The sequence below is a fragment of the Danio rerio genome, chromosome 4 (assembly GCF_052040795.2).
Source record: "Danio rerio strain M-AB ecotype USA chromosome 4, GRCz13ab, whole genome shotgun sequence".
NCBI classification, from domain to species: domain Eukaryota; kingdom Metazoa; phylum Chordata; class Actinopteri; order Cypriniformes; family Danionidae; genus Danio; species Danio rerio.
The window spans coordinates 45,172,913-45,190,326 of record NC_141024.2 but is presented as its reverse complement, the minus strand read 5'-3'; the positions used below and the strand labels follow the sequence as shown (position 1 = coordinate 45,190,326).

The window sequence follows — 17,414 nt, the reverse complement described above, 5'->3', positions numbered from 1 at the left end:
TATTGGTGTTTTTAGGCCTCTAAATACTTTAATGTATCACCACACTGGAGTGAAAATCCTTTTAATAGCGTTCTAGTCATGCTGCTTGCTTTCATATAAGAACCAACTAAATGTGACACTGCATAATTAAAAAAAAAAAAAAGAATAAAAGAAATATGTCTTTATAAGAGTTATCATTATCTGAAAATGAATATATATATATATATATAAAATTAAATAATAAATTTATACATTTATTTATATGATATTTATTTGTAATTATATACTGTTTTATATTATATAATTGATTTGGTAATACTTTACAATAACAGTACTTTAATAATGATGTATTATTATGCAAACTAAACATTAGTTTATTATAAATTCATAATTCATGATGGCGACGTGGTGGCACAGTAGTGCTGTTGAATCACAGCAAGAAGGTCGCTGGTTTGAGCCTCGGCTGGGTCAGTTGGTGTTTCTGTGTGGAGTTCTGTGTGCATGTTCTCCCTGGGTTCGCTTGGGTTTCCTCCGGGTGCTTTGGTTTCCCCCACAGTCCAAACACATGCGATACAGTTAAATTAGGCTAAATTGTTCGTAGTGTATGAGTGTCAATGAGTGTGAATGGATGTTTCCCAGAGATGGATTGCAGCTGGAAGGGCATCTGCTGCATAGAACATATGCTAGATGAGTTGGCGGTTCATTCTACTGTGGCGAACATAGATTAATAAAGGGAGTTAGCCTAATAGAAAACGAATGAATGATTTTATGATAAGCTAATGCATGCAGTAATCATGAACTAACGTAAACTACAACATGAGTCACATAAGTTCATGTGTAAATAACAGCTACCTTAATTACTTGTTAGTACATGCTGTTGATTAATGTATTAATTCACATTTAAGTTTAAGCTAAAAGTAATTAACGTGAACTCATAAGTTGTTAATGTATAATTATGTCATGACTTGGAGGGGCACATTACTGTTAACTCATCCTTAACTACTCATGAATTCCTGTTCATGTTTATGCTGCCAGAACACTTTTCTATTGTTATTCAGTGTAACATACTAGATGGACGTGCATAAGGAGTTCATGAGTAGTTAAGAATGGATTAATGATGATGTGACCCTCAAAGTAAAGTCACAATATAATTATACATTAAGATATCATGAGTACATGATGGTTAAATTAGGCATAAACATGTACTAACAATTAAGGTAGCCGTTATTCACACATGAACTCGTGACTCATGCTGTAGTTAAAGTTAATTCATGATTGGCATGTATTAACTCATCATTAGTTCATAATAAAGTAATGTTTAGTTAACATACCCAGATAGCACACATGCGTCGCAGAGACGTCTGCTGGACATCCGCGTTTTCATCTGGGAGACGTCTTATTCAGGGCGTTTGCTCATCTGGAAAACGTCGCATAGACGTCCTTGTCATACATTCAAACAACGTCTATGCGATGCATTACAGATGTTCATTTTTAAAATGTTAGGTCTGTGAGACATCTTATTTATGTAGCATAGACGTCGTTTTTTTTATTTGTTTATTTAGACATTCCTTCATTCATACTGCTATAAATAACAGTTACAGGTACTCTGGTTATACATCCGTCTTCACATAAGCTAAAGTATATCCACTCAAAATGAAAAACACAACGGCTGAAGAATTATTTGTAGAATTTTATTATATTATAATTGATTAGAATTCATATTTTTTGAAGCAAACAAAACCAAATAGCAGCAAATAAATAAATTTAAAAAAACAACTGGCTTAAGAGGCCATTCTTCCTGGGGCCAAGCGGAGAAAGTCTTTCAAATATTTTTCGGCTTCTGCCTCTGTTGGAGACGGAAGCACGGGGTTCCTCATAGCTGCACCTGTTAAAAAAAGAAAAAATATAAAGAAATTAAAATAAGGCGGTTTTAAGAAGGCTCAGGGGGTGTTTTATTTTATTGTGAGCCTTTTATTTTTATCTGACCAAAATTAATACACACCATATTAATTATTGCATTTGACTACATAATAATAATAATAATAGAGTGGAAGAAATAATACTATGATTGTTTGAAATGAGTTTAGCTAAATGGCATATCGTCTATTTTAGATAATGATCGTTAACACCATTTTTTAAATCAGTTTAGCCTACCTTTATTTGATTGCTGTTCATTTGTTGTTGAAATACGGCTTAGATTGGAAATATTTTCACTATTCGATCATGCACCGTCCTCATGTAATCAATATCATATTCTTTAAAATGTTACTCTCAAATAAATTAAGCTATAGCTTTGAAAAAATTGATGTCAAATAGAAACGAGAGGTGCAAAAGCTTAAATCCGCCATAAAATGAATAAAGAAAAAATAACAACAACAAAAACAAGTGTACTTGCATTAGTATGCATTTGGACAACGTGGTCAAATTCAAGGAATCGACTCTTTTGTGTTCGAAACTTCATCACTATTGCGCATGTTTCCTCAAAGCATCACACTCAGCACGTAGAAGACACCAGTCCACGCGGGAATACTGAGGTAAGCAGTCTGATTCATTGTTATTGATATGTGTGGTCAGTAAAATATTTATTCCACTTTGTTTGTAGTAAATTTAACAAGGTAATAACTTTATTTAGACGAATAAAGCTATGTTTAAACACGTTGTGATGACAACTGACCAAGCAGCAGTTCAAGGTGATTAGGGCTAACTTAAATTTCGGGAAAATTTGTTCTTTAAATTTATTAGATTAATATCATACGACAAATTGACTGCTAAATAATGAATACTGTAAAAGTGTACATATGCATTATACTGTAGTGCTGGGAGATTATTCGAAAATCGAAACCTAAATCCATAACCGACATATATCCCCACGTGGCGATTTAATGCATGTGCCGTCCACATGTGCTTCAGCAAAGCTCAAGCGAATGCAGGCAATGTGATTAATAATCAGAGGCATGACAGATTTTCTTTTTGATTATATGACCTATAATTTGTGAAGCATAACTCACTTTTTTTAGCGTTTATTCATAATCAAATCGACTGAGGTTTTGTTTTTATTATTTCTAGTTATCACATACAAGGTAGGTGCAGTAATCAGCACTATCGCCTCACAGCAAGAAGGTCGCTGGTTCGAGCCTCGGCTGGGTCAGTTGGCATTTCTGTGTGGAGTTTTCAATTTCTTCCCGTGTTCGCTTGGGTTTCCTACGGGTGCTCCGATTTCCAAAGTCCAAAGACGAGGTATGGGTGAATTGGGTAAGCTAAAAAAATGGTCCATAGTGTATGAGTGTGTGTGTGTATGTTTCCCAGTGATGGGTTGCAGCTGGAATGGCATCCGCTGCGTAAAACGAATGCTGGATAAGTTGGCGGTTCATTCTACTGTGGCGACCCCGAAATAATAAAGGGGCTGAGCCAAAAAGAAAATGAATGAATGAACATACAATGTAAGCTGTCTTTTCGTAAAGAGAAGCATGCACACACACGCACTTAAAATATTATTGTGAACAGCAATGTTCACATTATGTACTTTTTCACATTGCTTTATTATTTACTATTTTCCAGACACAAGTTATGCTTGTTAAAGATACTTGTCATTTTCCACTTTTGACATGGAAATATTTTTTTAGGGAAACTTTCTTTTAACACTAAAACTGAAATGTTTAGTGAATGAATAAATGGAACTTGATTAAGTACAAAAAATTACTTGGAAAATAATATAATGATTCAATATTTCAAAAGGAGGTAAAGTGTTCAATCAATCAAGGTTTTGATTTAAGGTTTAATCTCCTTGCCCTAATATACAAGAATGAACAATTCTCCACTTAAAATAATGATCTAAATTTTATTTATAAAACACTCTTGTGTATTAAATATCATTTTACAATATATGAACAGCATATGCTAGCTCGTAAGCTTATAGCACACTGATAACCATATTATGTGTGTACAAGGTAATCATGCTATAGAGATATACTGGCAGTTCTGTCTTATAGGTATTATCTAAACCGTTCATTGCAAGACAATTAAACATACCTATCACAAGTGTCCCAATATTTGTGTTTTTTAGGCCTCTTTTATCTCCTCTTCCACACCAGTTGAGCTGTTTGGCCACTGGACCAAACACTTTGGAGGCTACACGCCAAATGGTTTTTTTCAGAGTTTGTCCTCCTCTGATGGATAACCTCTTCATCTTAAAAATAAAAGGTAATATTAAATCTTTACAGACAAAGTGCAAGGACTATGGCCCAGTTTTACAGACAAGGATGAGCTGAAGTCTGGACTATAAGTCTTAGTTAATGTTAGATATAAAACTACTTTTATAAAAATCCATGTGAAAGAAAATATAAGCACAATACTAGCGTGCATCTGGTAACAAAATAATGGCAATGAGATATTGTAAGGCATCACACAGCTCACACATACATTTTTAGTTTGGGACTAGCCTTAAGTGTTGTCTGTGAAACTGGCCATATAATAAAGATTTACTTAACAACAGCTGTAAAACCTTTAAATCTTAAATATTCGTACCATCTTCTCCATCATTGGTTTTTCAGCTAATTGCCTTTCCAGTTGTTCAAGGTCCTCAATTGTTTCAATAGGAAAGGTGTCATCCTCAGTGTCCACCACCATTTGACCACTTGACCGAGGGGCAAGGGACTGGACCACTGAAGTTAGATGGGTAATCTTCATGTCCAGCTCATTAAGCTTCTCCAAAATTGCCCTCTCCACAGCTGCAACACAGTAAGTGGGTTAATCTCTATTCAACTATACGTAAATATTTTTTAATTATTATTATTATTCTTAGCACTTAAATTTTACTTACGTGTGCATTGACTGGAGATGCAGCTCCATCGGCTGATACTAGAAGCATCTGCAAGCAAAATCACTTTTGAACGATTCACAAAAATGTTATGAGGATATTGTAATAATATGCTTGAAACCTTAAACGATAAAAAAAAACTATATCCGTCTGATTACACATTGTTTTTCTATGGCTAAAATGACTTAAACTATTCACAGAATTCAGAAAAGCAAAATAGCAAAACTGAATTAAGAGGAAATAAAACTGAATTTTAAAAAGCAGACAGAAGCCAACCCCCTCTTGGTCTGTGCTTTTACGTAAAATAGTTTATATGTGAATTTTTCTGTGCATACGAAATCGTTAGTTCCCCAAAGTTATTGAAAGCATAAATTAACAAAACACTTTAAATTAATTTTCAAACCATTAATTTATAGGTAATGATAAATTATATATTGTACTCTAATACATTAATATTCTGAATACAGTGAGTTTTTTTACTGTCACTATAATTAACGAAGTGTTTTTTGTTGTTGTATAGTGTTGTATTTATTAGGTTACAAGGAAATAATTAAATAATGTTTTGCGAACAGCTTATTAACCATGGAAAATTTTCACAGAAAACTGGAAAATGTCATTGATTAGTTGCTTTGAACAAGTTTCATATTCAGTGTTGATTAATATGTTTACAAATAAATTAAAAGGATGTACATTTACTTACGTTTACACACCATTAAGTGGTTATAAACATTTGAGTTTTTTTTTTGTTCTGCTAAACACAAGGAAGGTATTGTGAAGAAAGCTAAAAGCCAGTGATTATTGACTTCTATAGTAGGAAAATGCTATGGAAGTAAATGGTTACAGGTTTCCAACTTTCTTCAAAATATCTTCATTTGTGTTCAGCAAGAAGGAAGAAAGTTTGGGTAACACTTCGTAACAACTGCACACTGAATCATGCATTTAGCATTAGCAAATTGTTAATTAATTTGCAAGAAATTTAATTAATTTGTTAAGATTTAACTACATTAATAGATGTTGGTTAGCAGTATATAAATACAACTACAAATACTGTATAAAAAACATAATAATAATTCATAAGAAGTAACTGTCAATTAAAAAAACAAATGACTTACTCTTCGCTCTTGCCTGAGTACTTGAAGGTCTCAGCTCAGAAGTTGTGTCTTCTGTGTGATTGTACAGACAATGTAACATTACCATGTTAATAATTAGAAACTAATTTGCTGTGTATGTTTTTTTGAATGTTCTTGCACCTCGATAGCTCGATGGGTGGTCCCCCCAAGCATCTTCTTGCTCATTTACATGGGACATGCTTATTGGAAAAACTGGTGCTGAGAAAAAGGTCAAGTTGGTAAGTTGCATTTGCTACTATGACACTACATAAAATGTATATAATTTATTTATTTTTTACACTTACTCTGCATTTTTCTTTGATCTGCTGATGGCTTTGGATCTTGGACAGAGTATGTGTTGTCTAAATAATAAAAAACAAACAAACAAAAGTATAAAAAGGTTGCAAAAAATTACAATAAATGTGTTTAGGATTTCCTCTGTATACTTCATTATTGTTTTATTTAATCTTTGATGGTAGAAATATGTAGGTGATCAGGTCACCCATATAGAAATCTGATGCATGTAAATATACAGGGTGATTCAAAAAGAATACCACAACTTTTAAAATCAAGAACTCTTCAAAGAAGAGGAGGTCATATTGAACATCTATGAACTTGTTTACTACTAAAAAACTTTTAAGGACTTCACACTGATTATTTACCCAAGGTTCCATCATGTTTCTTTGATTAAATACAGATTTTCAAAGTTGTGGTATTCTTTTTTTAATCACCCTGTATATAGAAAACAAATAATTGAATTAAAAGTTCATATTTAGACTTCACATACAATATTTGTCATTGACCACTTATATATTTGTTAAACAACTGGAATTACAAATATGTATAGATATGTAAATTTTATATTAATAATTAATATTTTTAGGTTTTAATAATTACATTTAATAATATATATATATTTATATATATATATATATATATATATATATATATATATATATATATATATATATATATATATATATATATATATATAATATTTTTTTCTGTAGAATGCTTAAAAATATTATATTTGTCCATTAGGTTTGTCAGTACTAAAGTCAAAATAATTTAGCTAAATAAATTTATATTACGGTTCAAAAATATATACAAAAAACCTCTAAAATACAGGAAAAAATCAAGAGAAACTTAAAATAATATTACATTTATTATTATTATTATAAATTTAAAAATTTGTAGTTTACTTTTTTGTGCAAATACTCATTTGAATTTAAATTTAAATTGTTTTTTTATTCCTAAAGATGTTATGTGGCCAAACTTGTATTTTAGTGCACATAACTGTTTAATAAACATCTTTTATTTAAATGAACAAAAATATTATCTCTGTTTACTGAAAAATAGATTACAATATTCCAATTCAAAAGGAGGTGTACTCATATGTGCTGAGCAGAGTGTGTGTGTGTGTGTGTGTGTGTGTGTGTGTGTGTGTGTGTGTGTGTCTGTGTGCGTGCGTGCATGTGTGTGAACATATCTGTACATATTATTCCAATCGTTGAAAGATAATATTTGTAAGCAGCACAGCCATTTTTGCAATATTTCAAAATGTATATTGCATAAATAAAATATATTTTATTTGTAAAATCCAAATAGGAACTTGCATGGCATATATGTAATTTGCATAAATTTAAATGCAACAGATTTCAATATGGGCAGGTATATGAGAAGCTCTGTCTTTATTGAGCTTTCTTGACATTTGACAAAATGGTACTCTTTCTACTGTTGTAGATGAATTGTGTTCTCTTTTTTGTATTTTAGTCTTAGCTTTACAGCCTTGTTTAATCAAACATTTTCTTTTTTACAATACAGCTAAATGAAATGTGACCGTAATTACCTGAAGTGAGACATACAACTTACGTGGTGCTCTGTCTTGTAAAGGCCGCAGCACAGAAAATGTGTCCTCTGTTGGATTGTACAGAAAATGTTGAGTTACCTAGTGTGAGTATGTGGAGCAATTTTCTTATTTCAGTTCTTATTTCAAATACCAATGAATCTGTTATTATTTATTTTGTTTTTTACCTTGATTTTCAGGTTGGGGTTTATCCCAAGTGTCTTGGTGCTCCACTTCCTGGCAGAACCTCACAGGTACGTCTGGAGCTGAAACTGCAATTATTTTCTTTGCAATTATGAAATGTTATTTGACATTTTTAATTGTAATACCTGGTTCAGAGAAGATTCAGTCTTTAAAGAGGCTTTCAACTTTTGGCAGAATAAGCAGATCATGAAACATACAATTTGTGCACAATTATTATGAAAGTCGATATCTGGTTATATTGACTGTGATAAGGGAGTCATGGTTTTAACTGCTAGTAACAATGAAAATTTAAGGATAGGAGAAGGATTTAAACTCTGATGACTTACTGCAAGATTCTGAAAGATAATATCTTTTAACAGTTACAAGAGGAAGTGGTCCTGTCCTTCTAGACCAGTTCTCAACCTATGCCTATGAAGTTCTCCGTGTATTTCAGTATTTCAGCTTGTGGTTAATTTTGAGTGGGTACATTTTGAGACATTGTATCCCATTGTGTCATTCTTTGACACAGAAGCTGACACATTGTACTTGTCAGTGACTAAAGGGTTCCTGATGCTTTCAAACTCTTTCAATGATGAACCGGATGAATCTTTCAGTATAGGAAATTAATTTTGAAATGAACACTGAAAACTTCTGGAAGATAAATTCTTTAAACCGATACAAAGGGAGTGGTGCTTGTCCTTTCAACCTATGCCTATAAAAGTCTCTGGGCATTTTACAACATTTCTGCGTGTGATTCTTAAGTGGGTACAATCGATACATTGAGTCAAATTGTGTCATTCTTTGACACAGAATCTGACACATTGTACTTGTTTTGGCTCTGGCAAACTGGGTTTCCTAAACTATTCACCTTAATAACTGAAATCCTATTTTATAATATTATTTTCTTCTCGGCCAGTTGATTGTGACTCTTTATGTTTAAATAATGTCAGTTTCCCCTATGAGCATTTCTTGTCCAGTGGACTCAATTTAAAAATTAGCTTGTGTTGCACTTTCTCCTAGCCATATAATATACAGTTGAAGTCAGAATTATTAGCCCCCCTTTGAATTAGTTTTTCTTTTTTATATATATTTTTCAAATGATGTTTAACAGAGCAAAGAAATTTTCACTGTATGTCTGATAATATTTTTATGTCTATATATTTGTTTTATTTCAGCTAGAATAAAATCAGTTTTTAATTATTTAAACCCATTTTAAGGTAAGAATTATTAGCCCCTTTAAGCTTTATTTTTTTCTGATAGTCTACAAAATAAACCATCATTGTACAATAACTTGCCTAATTAACCTAACCTGACTAGTTATCCTAATTAACCTAGTTAAGCCTTTAAATGTCTCTTAAAGCTGTATAGAAGTATCTTGAAAAATATCTAGTCAAATATTATTTACTGTCATCATGGTAAAGATAAAATAAATCAATTATTAAAGATGAGTCATTAAAACTATTATGTTTATAAATATGTTTTAAAAATCTGCTCTCTGTTAAACAGAAATTGGGGGAAAAATAAACTGGGGGGCTAATAATTCAGGGGGGCTAATAATTCTGACTTCAACTGTATATATATTCAAGTCACTTTTGCTTCAACTAAATATATAAATATATATATATATATATATATATAAATATATATATATATATATATATATATATATATATATATATATATATATATATATATATATATATATATATATATATATATATATATATATATATATATATATATATATATTTAATAGAGGTACAATGTACTTCTATTAAAAATAGGATCGGAATATTACATTTATTTATATTTGTGCACAAACTGTAGGTGAGTGTTGTCTATTCAGCAATCAGAATCATGAACCAGCCTGTCATTGAGTCAGCCTTTTGAGTCATGAATGCTGTGAAGTAACAGCTTTTACAGTTTGTAGTTACAGTATTCATGTAAAGCGAGTTACCTTGACTAGTGGAGGGAGTTTCAAAACAGGCCTGCTGTTGCTTTTCTGTAGCTTTTTGTTGGTCACGGACAAATGCTGTTGAAACATTACAGATGAAACAGATGTTATATCTGTCTCACAAACAAAAATTACATTGTACTGCACAGATCTTTATAGCTTGAGAGTGCTGTTGCTTCTAATTAGCAATTAAAAGTTATTTGTGCCTCTTAAAATGTAATACTCAATTTATGAATGTAATAACAGTAGTTTTTTGCAAAATGTTAAAAGAACAATATTACTGGATTCAGCTGAAAACATTATGGTAAATCAACATGTCACAAGAGCTTGTGCATTACATTTAATTTACTGTGATTAAGGAACATTCTTGAGCATATCACAAAGTACTTAAAACATCAAATATCTGTCTTACTAATTAAAACTTACAATTGCAAAAACTGTTAATTGTTTTGCATGATGTTAGCTGAGGTCGTACAAGGGGACCTGAAAAAGAAAAAAACTGCTCAGTGATCATACATACACGTTTGACTGGCAGTAATATAAGTGGTGTATTTTTACCTTTTGCCCTGATATGTCTTGGGGGTGTTGGAGCTTTTGGTGCAGGTGGGACCCTTGGTGTTGGTAGACTTTTTTCTTTATTTAGTTTCTTTTTTTTTGTGGGGAGTATCGCAAGGCTCATCATCTGATGTGTATATTTTCTTTCTATGAGCACAATCAGGGTAGTTAATTATACAAAGCATGATTGGATTATAACAATGTCTTGTTTTTTAAATGTAAGAAGAAAAAAACACAAACTTAAAAATAAGTTCAATATAATTTTTCTAGTAAAAGTTTTCTTTCCATCATTCTTAGGAAAGTTAGGAAATGGCCAAAATATAATAGTAAAAATAACAAAACCTTTTGCTTGTTTAAATCTGGCATAATTGTGTATTTGCGTGTTGCAAAAAATGCAAACAAACAGTTGATGATACATTTAAAACTAAATATACCTGATTTACCTGATAAGTGTGATTGAGATGTAAAAACTACGGCTGAATTTGATATTATAATTAAATATATTTACCTTTGTTACTCACATGAACTTTGTTTAGCTTCAGAAGACTGAATATTGTTGTTAAAAGTAAAATGTGTGTTTTGACAACTTACTTCGGAATTCTTTTTGCAGGCATTTCAGATTCCGAGATGTCAGATGTGTAGCATGCCTGTTTCCATTTCTTTGAAATCTTGTCAAAAGATGCTGAAAGAAATAAAGTATGTAACAATTCATGAATGCAATAGTCTATGGAATGTCATATATTATTGAATTTATCCTTTGTTTAATATTGTTTATTTACAATGTACTTCTGTGTACCTGACTCGTGTAGAATTCTGGCCTGATGCTTGGTCCAACCTTTATCTGGTTGTGGTGCCTCCATCAACCGGACACTCTTCAACACCCTGTCTATCTCCTTGTATGGAGGCCACCACGAGTGACCCTCTGAGTACCAAGACTTTGCGACAGGTCCGGTACTCCCTTCGTGAATGAACTCCACTATCAGGTACATTTTTTTTAAGCTGCAAGAACCTAGAGCCCCATAGTGTTGAAAGACACATTAAATTTCGGTTGTTTATGTGCATGATTCAAATACACAAAATACATTTCATGCAAAATAATGATGCAAGTTAATATTGAGAAATTTTTTCCCAAGCACATATTACCAATTCCAGACCACATCAATCTTAAGAACCACTACTACTTTTGTATTCATCATTCATTATTGATATATAATTTTCTGACAACACTCAAAGTAAAAAATGCTTTAAATTCAGGTGTTTTACTGATAAAAATATAACTTGGACTGAAAAGTTGCAAAATTATTAAATGACGGTGAAAAGAAGGCAATACTAGAAATTGCAAAATAAAGTAATGACAACTATTTTGGATCATTTGAATGGAGCTATTTTCACTTTCTGCCTTCATATAATATTACATATTGGTTATAGTTGTAATTAGGGCTTGACATTAATACTCGCCAAACCACCAAATGCAGGTAGATTTCAGCTGTGGCGGGTAAAGACTGCCATTTCCACTAGCCACTTTGGCTGGTTGAAAATAATTTTTTAATCGTAGTTTTCTTAAAAGCAGGGTTCAACAATAAGGATGGTCCAGTTTTTGGGACAGTAGACAGGATTGTCAGTGTCCTGACCAGGCCAGTGCTGGCTTATCACTAAATATTATAATTTCAGTTTTTTACCGTTTATCAATATGCATGCAAATGTGATAAAAAAAAATTATATATATATTTATTTTTTTCATATTTAGTGGTATACACAGTAATGAGTGGAACAGCAAATGAGATTTTAGAATCAAGAAGCAGCATGATTGACAAAAACAACTGTGTTTATGCAAAACAAAAGATAGCAGATAAATACCAAATGAGAGCTTGATCATACACACTGTGAGACACAGGCTATTCTTACTCACTGAGAGATGTTTTTGAGAGCCGAGTGTTGAAAATACTAGTGCACTACCGTGTCCTTGCATGTAGCAATCCTCCTTGGAAATGAAACTGGTGTGATGGATTCTATTTGAAATAAACTGGACAAAAGTAATTCTCGTGCACCCACAGTCCTTCTGCTTTCAAGAGCTTTAGATTTAAAAACAGGTCTTTGTAAGCAGCAGTGATTGCCACTTTAACCATTGTTTGAACAGATTATTAATGTGCCTAATGTTAACTGTGTGCACATGATTAATATTTCATTATCACACATGGTTTGTTTTTCACCTGCTTTCTTTTGCTTGCAAGTCAATTTTCTGCATATAAAATATATTTTCCCAACAACAAAATTGTGGCCAGTGAAAAAGGCAAGTGGCTAGTAACCTTGGAAACTACAAGCCACAGTGACTGGTGATAAAAAAAAAAGTCAATATCAAGCCCTGGTTGTGATTAAGGTTTACAATTTTCAAAATGCTCTAGGAAAAAATATGATCAGAATATCGTCTTGCACAATAATTATAATCGCACTATACAGTATATGTAAAAAAAAAAAAAAATGTGGAAATAGATAGATACTATGTGTGTAAAGTTTAAACTGAAACAAAATAATTTCTGCAAGGGACTAAAAAAAGCTTTCATTTCAATATTTTCAATCTTGCAGAGATGGATTGGTCCTGACATGACATCAGTAGGTAGATGCCAAGTGTGGAGGATGGAAGCGTGGGGATAGTCAAAAAGGAGTTAATGTTTGCTGAAGGTGGTGTAGACCATGTAAATGCCATGCTTTTCTGAAATTATGTTTTGCAGCTTTGCAACCTTTCTGCCAATATAGACAAATGGTTTGCCTGGTCCAGTTTCAGAGTATATGGGCATACTCACTCTAGGTACATTTCTGAGGAATGCCATACTGTTTTCCAGGTGCACACCATCCTGAATACATGTTTCACACCCATGGTAACCTGCTTGGCCATTTTAGAAAAGCATGTTGCAAAAGCAAACTTGAATGTTAACTTTAGTCATTCAAATTCAAAGCCATTTTTTTTAACTCTTTGATTTCAGAGATTAGGTCTTCGAGATACTCATTCAGGGAGCTAGTTTTACAGTACCTTCAGCCCACAATAAATCTATTGGCACATGTTCCCCCTGCACCTAGTTTTCAACTTCTACTAGACTGAGCCAACATTGAGCAAATTAACTCTTGTAGAGAGGAAGACCATCAATGCTCACCTGGAACTTAAAATTTTTATCTTCCTTAATGTACATGTTGTCATAGAGGACCCTTGAAATGGATGCCATTGAACCAAAAGTATATCACTGGCCCTGTGCGTTCAAAGAGAACTCATGTGCAAAAAGAAGGCTATTCTCTTTGAACGCACTTTACCTAATATTGTCCTTGTATCTTTTGGCAGACTCGGATTGTAATTGTGAATGATTATGAGTAATTAATTTAGTGATGCATGTGTTAAATTTTTTTTTCTGTTTCCCATCTTGTCAAAGTCATCATTGAGGGGACTTGAACTAGTCAGATTGACTCGTTTATGAAGCACTTGCCAGGATGATACTGCATTCAGTCTCATTAACATGGGACAAACAGTCCAAGAAGTCAGTGCCGTCTTCAACAGTGCTGCTTGTCAATGCCACCATACTGTTCCCTCAATAGTGATGCTTATAACACATGCATTGATTAAAGCTGTTTGTCCACCTTGGCTTTGGCTTTTCTCCTGTTGTGTCCAGTAAGATTGTTTTTTACAATCCATAACACACACACACACAATGCATTGCCCTAACATGCTAAGCCTGCAGTGGTTTTGAAATTCAGTACTTTAAGACCCTTAAGCAGGTCGCACACCAGAAGCGCCGATTCGCAGCGCGCCACGCAGCGCCATGCATTTTAGAATTCTAAACATAGGTTTCGATCAGAATACACACACAGGTGCTGCAAGTCGGCGGCGCCACGGCACAGGACGAAGTTCATTTTTCAGCCTCGCCACAAAGCGGCATCTGATTAGTTTAATGTTAAATATCATTCGAATGTGCGCATCTAGTGTGTGATGCTTTAAACTGTCATGTGCGCGCTGTGTCGCGGCGCTTCTGGTGTGCGACCTGCTTTACATCACACTGCTTACATGTACGCTTACATTTAATTGAACTTTATAAAACTGAAGCTTGGTAAAATAATTGGTGCATATTAGATGGGAGACATCCAGAATGTGCAGTGTTATGAGTCTCCAAGATTTGAAATTTTAGAACCACTTTCTTGATGACCAGTAGTTCTGTCACAATAATTACACGTACCTTATTTTTGAGGGACAGAGTGTGCAAGTGTTAATGTAGTTGTCAGTTGACTGTAGAGAACTCTGTAATTAGGGAAAAGATAAAACAGGTAACGTCAGTTTTGTCATTGTCATGCCTAGAAACAGTATAAAAAGCTTAATAAATGTATGATTACTCTTTTTTATAAAATGTTTGTTTAATTGAACTAGAACTAAACCCATAAGAATGCCTATATTCTGCTACTCCTTTGAATGTATTTTTATCCTACCCAAAATTACAGGGACAGTTCGTCTAACAATGACAATTCTATCACCATTTACTCACCATTCACTTGTTCCAAACCTGTTTTGCTGTCTTTTCTCTGTTGAACACAAAAGAAGATAGTTTGAAGAAAGCTAGAAACCTGTAACCACTGACTTCTATAGTATTTGTTTTTCTACTATGGAAGTCTATGGTTACAGGTTTTCAGGTTTCTTCAAAATGTCTTATATTTTATTCATCAGAAGAAAGAAAATCATAAAAGTTTGAAACCCCTTGAGGGAGAGTAAATGTTGAGTGAATTTTCATTTTTGATTGAATTGGCCTTTAATGTCAGGAGAACAAATTTGGAAAGAAATTAAGGTGAACCTAAAAAACTAAGGGCTAAGGATTATTTTATTTATATATTTATTTGAGTTTTTTGAGTTTATTTGACTATGGTTCAAGTTGTGGGGTTTCAAAACAGTGGACTATGGAGAGTTATGTATTTAAAACCATGCTGATTTTTTTATTTAAACTGTTGCTAATGCTACTGTAGATATGGATTATGAAATGAGGGTGGTTTTTATAAAGTTTAAAAAAGTAACAAGAAGAAACAAGAAGTGGGTTATATACTATTTAAAGATTTGTTTCTGTTTTCTGAACTTGACAAAAAATTGTAAGGAGATTTATTTGTTTTTGGAAAAGAACTAAAGGATAATAGATTTAAATCTTTATTGATATTTTTAAGGTTTATATGATAGAATTTAGTGGGCTAAATGGTAGTTAGTGATCCCGATTTTGAAAGAGGTCCTAATCAATAGGTGGCACTGTGGCAGTAATACGCTTATAAATAAATCTGTATGCAAAACGGCAATGTCTAGAAGAAGACAACGATACGATGACCACAACCAACACGAGGTTCACGGCTCTACAGGTAAAACAATTTACTTTGTGTTTCATGACATGGTGTTATTTTCCTATAGTTTATGTTTATGTGGTTTTAGTCACGGGATAGCATTAGAGCAGGGAATTTGGTATTGCGAGAAAAGTTCATAAAAATGGTCACTGTTAACACGGATTATAATCCGTTTTCATCTATATTTGGTGCTGACCACTGTTTTTCCACATAAAAAACTTTTAATACCATTTTGAATCCGGCATATACTTTATTAGGCATAACTAACATTTATGGTTGCGTTTGGAGGTTGTGCAAACTCTGGACAGTAGTCCTTCAGGATCGAATGAGTCTGGTGATTATAGTATGTTAATAAAGCCTGTTTAACCAGTTTCGTGCTTATTAAACCTATCAGTTCGATTTCATACAGGTCACTGAATCATAGACCATAGGTCACGTGTTACTATTCTTAATGCTGTTGGACCAAACTAATCTACGACATAACTTTTCCCGCCCTACGCGTGCCTGACCACACTGTAAAAAATTGCTGTTAAAAAACGGTCAGATTCTACGGTAAAATAATGTTTTTTCACTAACACAGTAATATTCTGTTAAAAACTTTCTGGGTAACATTTTTGTTTTTGAGAAAGTAACCAACTGCAGAAAACTGTGAGCTAACAGAGTTCAGATTCGATGTTTTGAAGTCTGTGTTTAAAATCACACTTTGTGTCCTTGTTCACTACCCAGACAGCACACATACGTTGGGCCGACGTCGTGCCGATTTTCAAAATTCCATCGGTGCGATGTCGCTCAGGGAGCGTTTGCTAATTGGCAAAATGTCGCCGCGACGTCGGCAAATGATCGGAAACGCTGTCCGGCCGATGTTAGGACGACGCAACCGGAAATACCGGCTGCTCCGCGGAGGCGCTGTTCTCAGGCGTTTTGCTCATACTTCTGGACCACTAGCTGCAGCAGCTGCTTATTTATAATAAACACGACACACCACTCTCAATAACAGTTGAAGATTTATTAATATTTTCACAAACATACAGATAGATTAACATACTTTTATCACACATAACCATGTTTTACCACGTTTAAAACAAAACCAACAAGTTGTACTATAACCATGGCTGAAATACTGTGCAATAAAGATTTTAAATACAAAGTCCATTGCAGCATTTACATTAAGACCATAGGAATATTTAAAAGTACTTCAAAACATGTACACTAAGGGTGACTATAGTTTACTATAGTAAAAACACAAATAACTTGTGTCAGCACATGTTATAATGCTTATAATTTCTTAAATAGTGTTAAAGAAAATGCTTTCCAAGACTATAATTTTAAAATACAAGATAATTCCAGTCATGTGTTCAGTATCCAAAAGACTTTCTTCAGGGAGTTACAATAATAAAAGAGGACACAAACACAAAATAAATACCAAGCAAACAATATTTACAGTAGTAAATAAAATCATACAAATTAAAATAATTGTCTGATAAAATCTTATTAAAGTCTGTAGTCAATTTTTTTTTTACAATTTTTTTTATAAATGGCATTCAACAATTTGCAATCTCCTCTGAACTAATACCACATCAATAATATAAAATAACAATACTTTCTCAGAGATAACCAGTT

At 33.0% G+C, this 17,414-nt stretch overlaps 3 protein-coding genes across 3 annotated transcripts in view; 2 read left to right on the top strand and 1 right to left on the bottom strand.

Moving 5' to 3' along the window:
* The window catches only part of LOC103910934 (uncharacterized), a 492,719-nt gene that overhangs the window by 256,101 nt on the left and 219,204 nt on the right, over positions 1-17,414 (top strand). The gene's annotated exons all lie outside the window — the stretch shown is intronic.
* The window catches only part of LOC137491214 (uncharacterized), a 46,571-nt gene that overhangs the window by 4,101 nt on the left and 25,056 nt on the right, over positions 1-17,414 (top strand). The gene's annotated exons all lie outside the window — the stretch shown is intronic.
* On the bottom strand, positions 1,650-16,669 carry LOC148681421 (uncharacterized). Its single transcript, XM_088650594.1, has 15 exons — positions 14,660-16,669; positions 11,239-11,451; positions 11,034-11,124; positions 10,446-10,589; positions 10,314-10,370; positions 9,891-9,965; positions 7,939-8,022; positions 7,777-7,821; positions 6,210-6,266; positions 6,046-6,123; positions 5,908-5,958; positions 4,799-4,846; positions 4,504-4,706; positions 4,009-4,165; positions 1,650-1,864 (listed from the first exon to the last, which is right to left on the bottom strand). The coding sequence occupies exons 4-15, from the start codon at positions 10,567-10,569 to the stop codon at positions 1,761-1,763; spliced, it is 1,083 nt and encodes a 360-aa protein (XP_088506720.1). The 5' UTR covers positions 10,570-10,589; positions 11,034-11,124; positions 11,239-11,451; positions 14,660-16,669; the 3' UTR covers positions 1,650-1,760.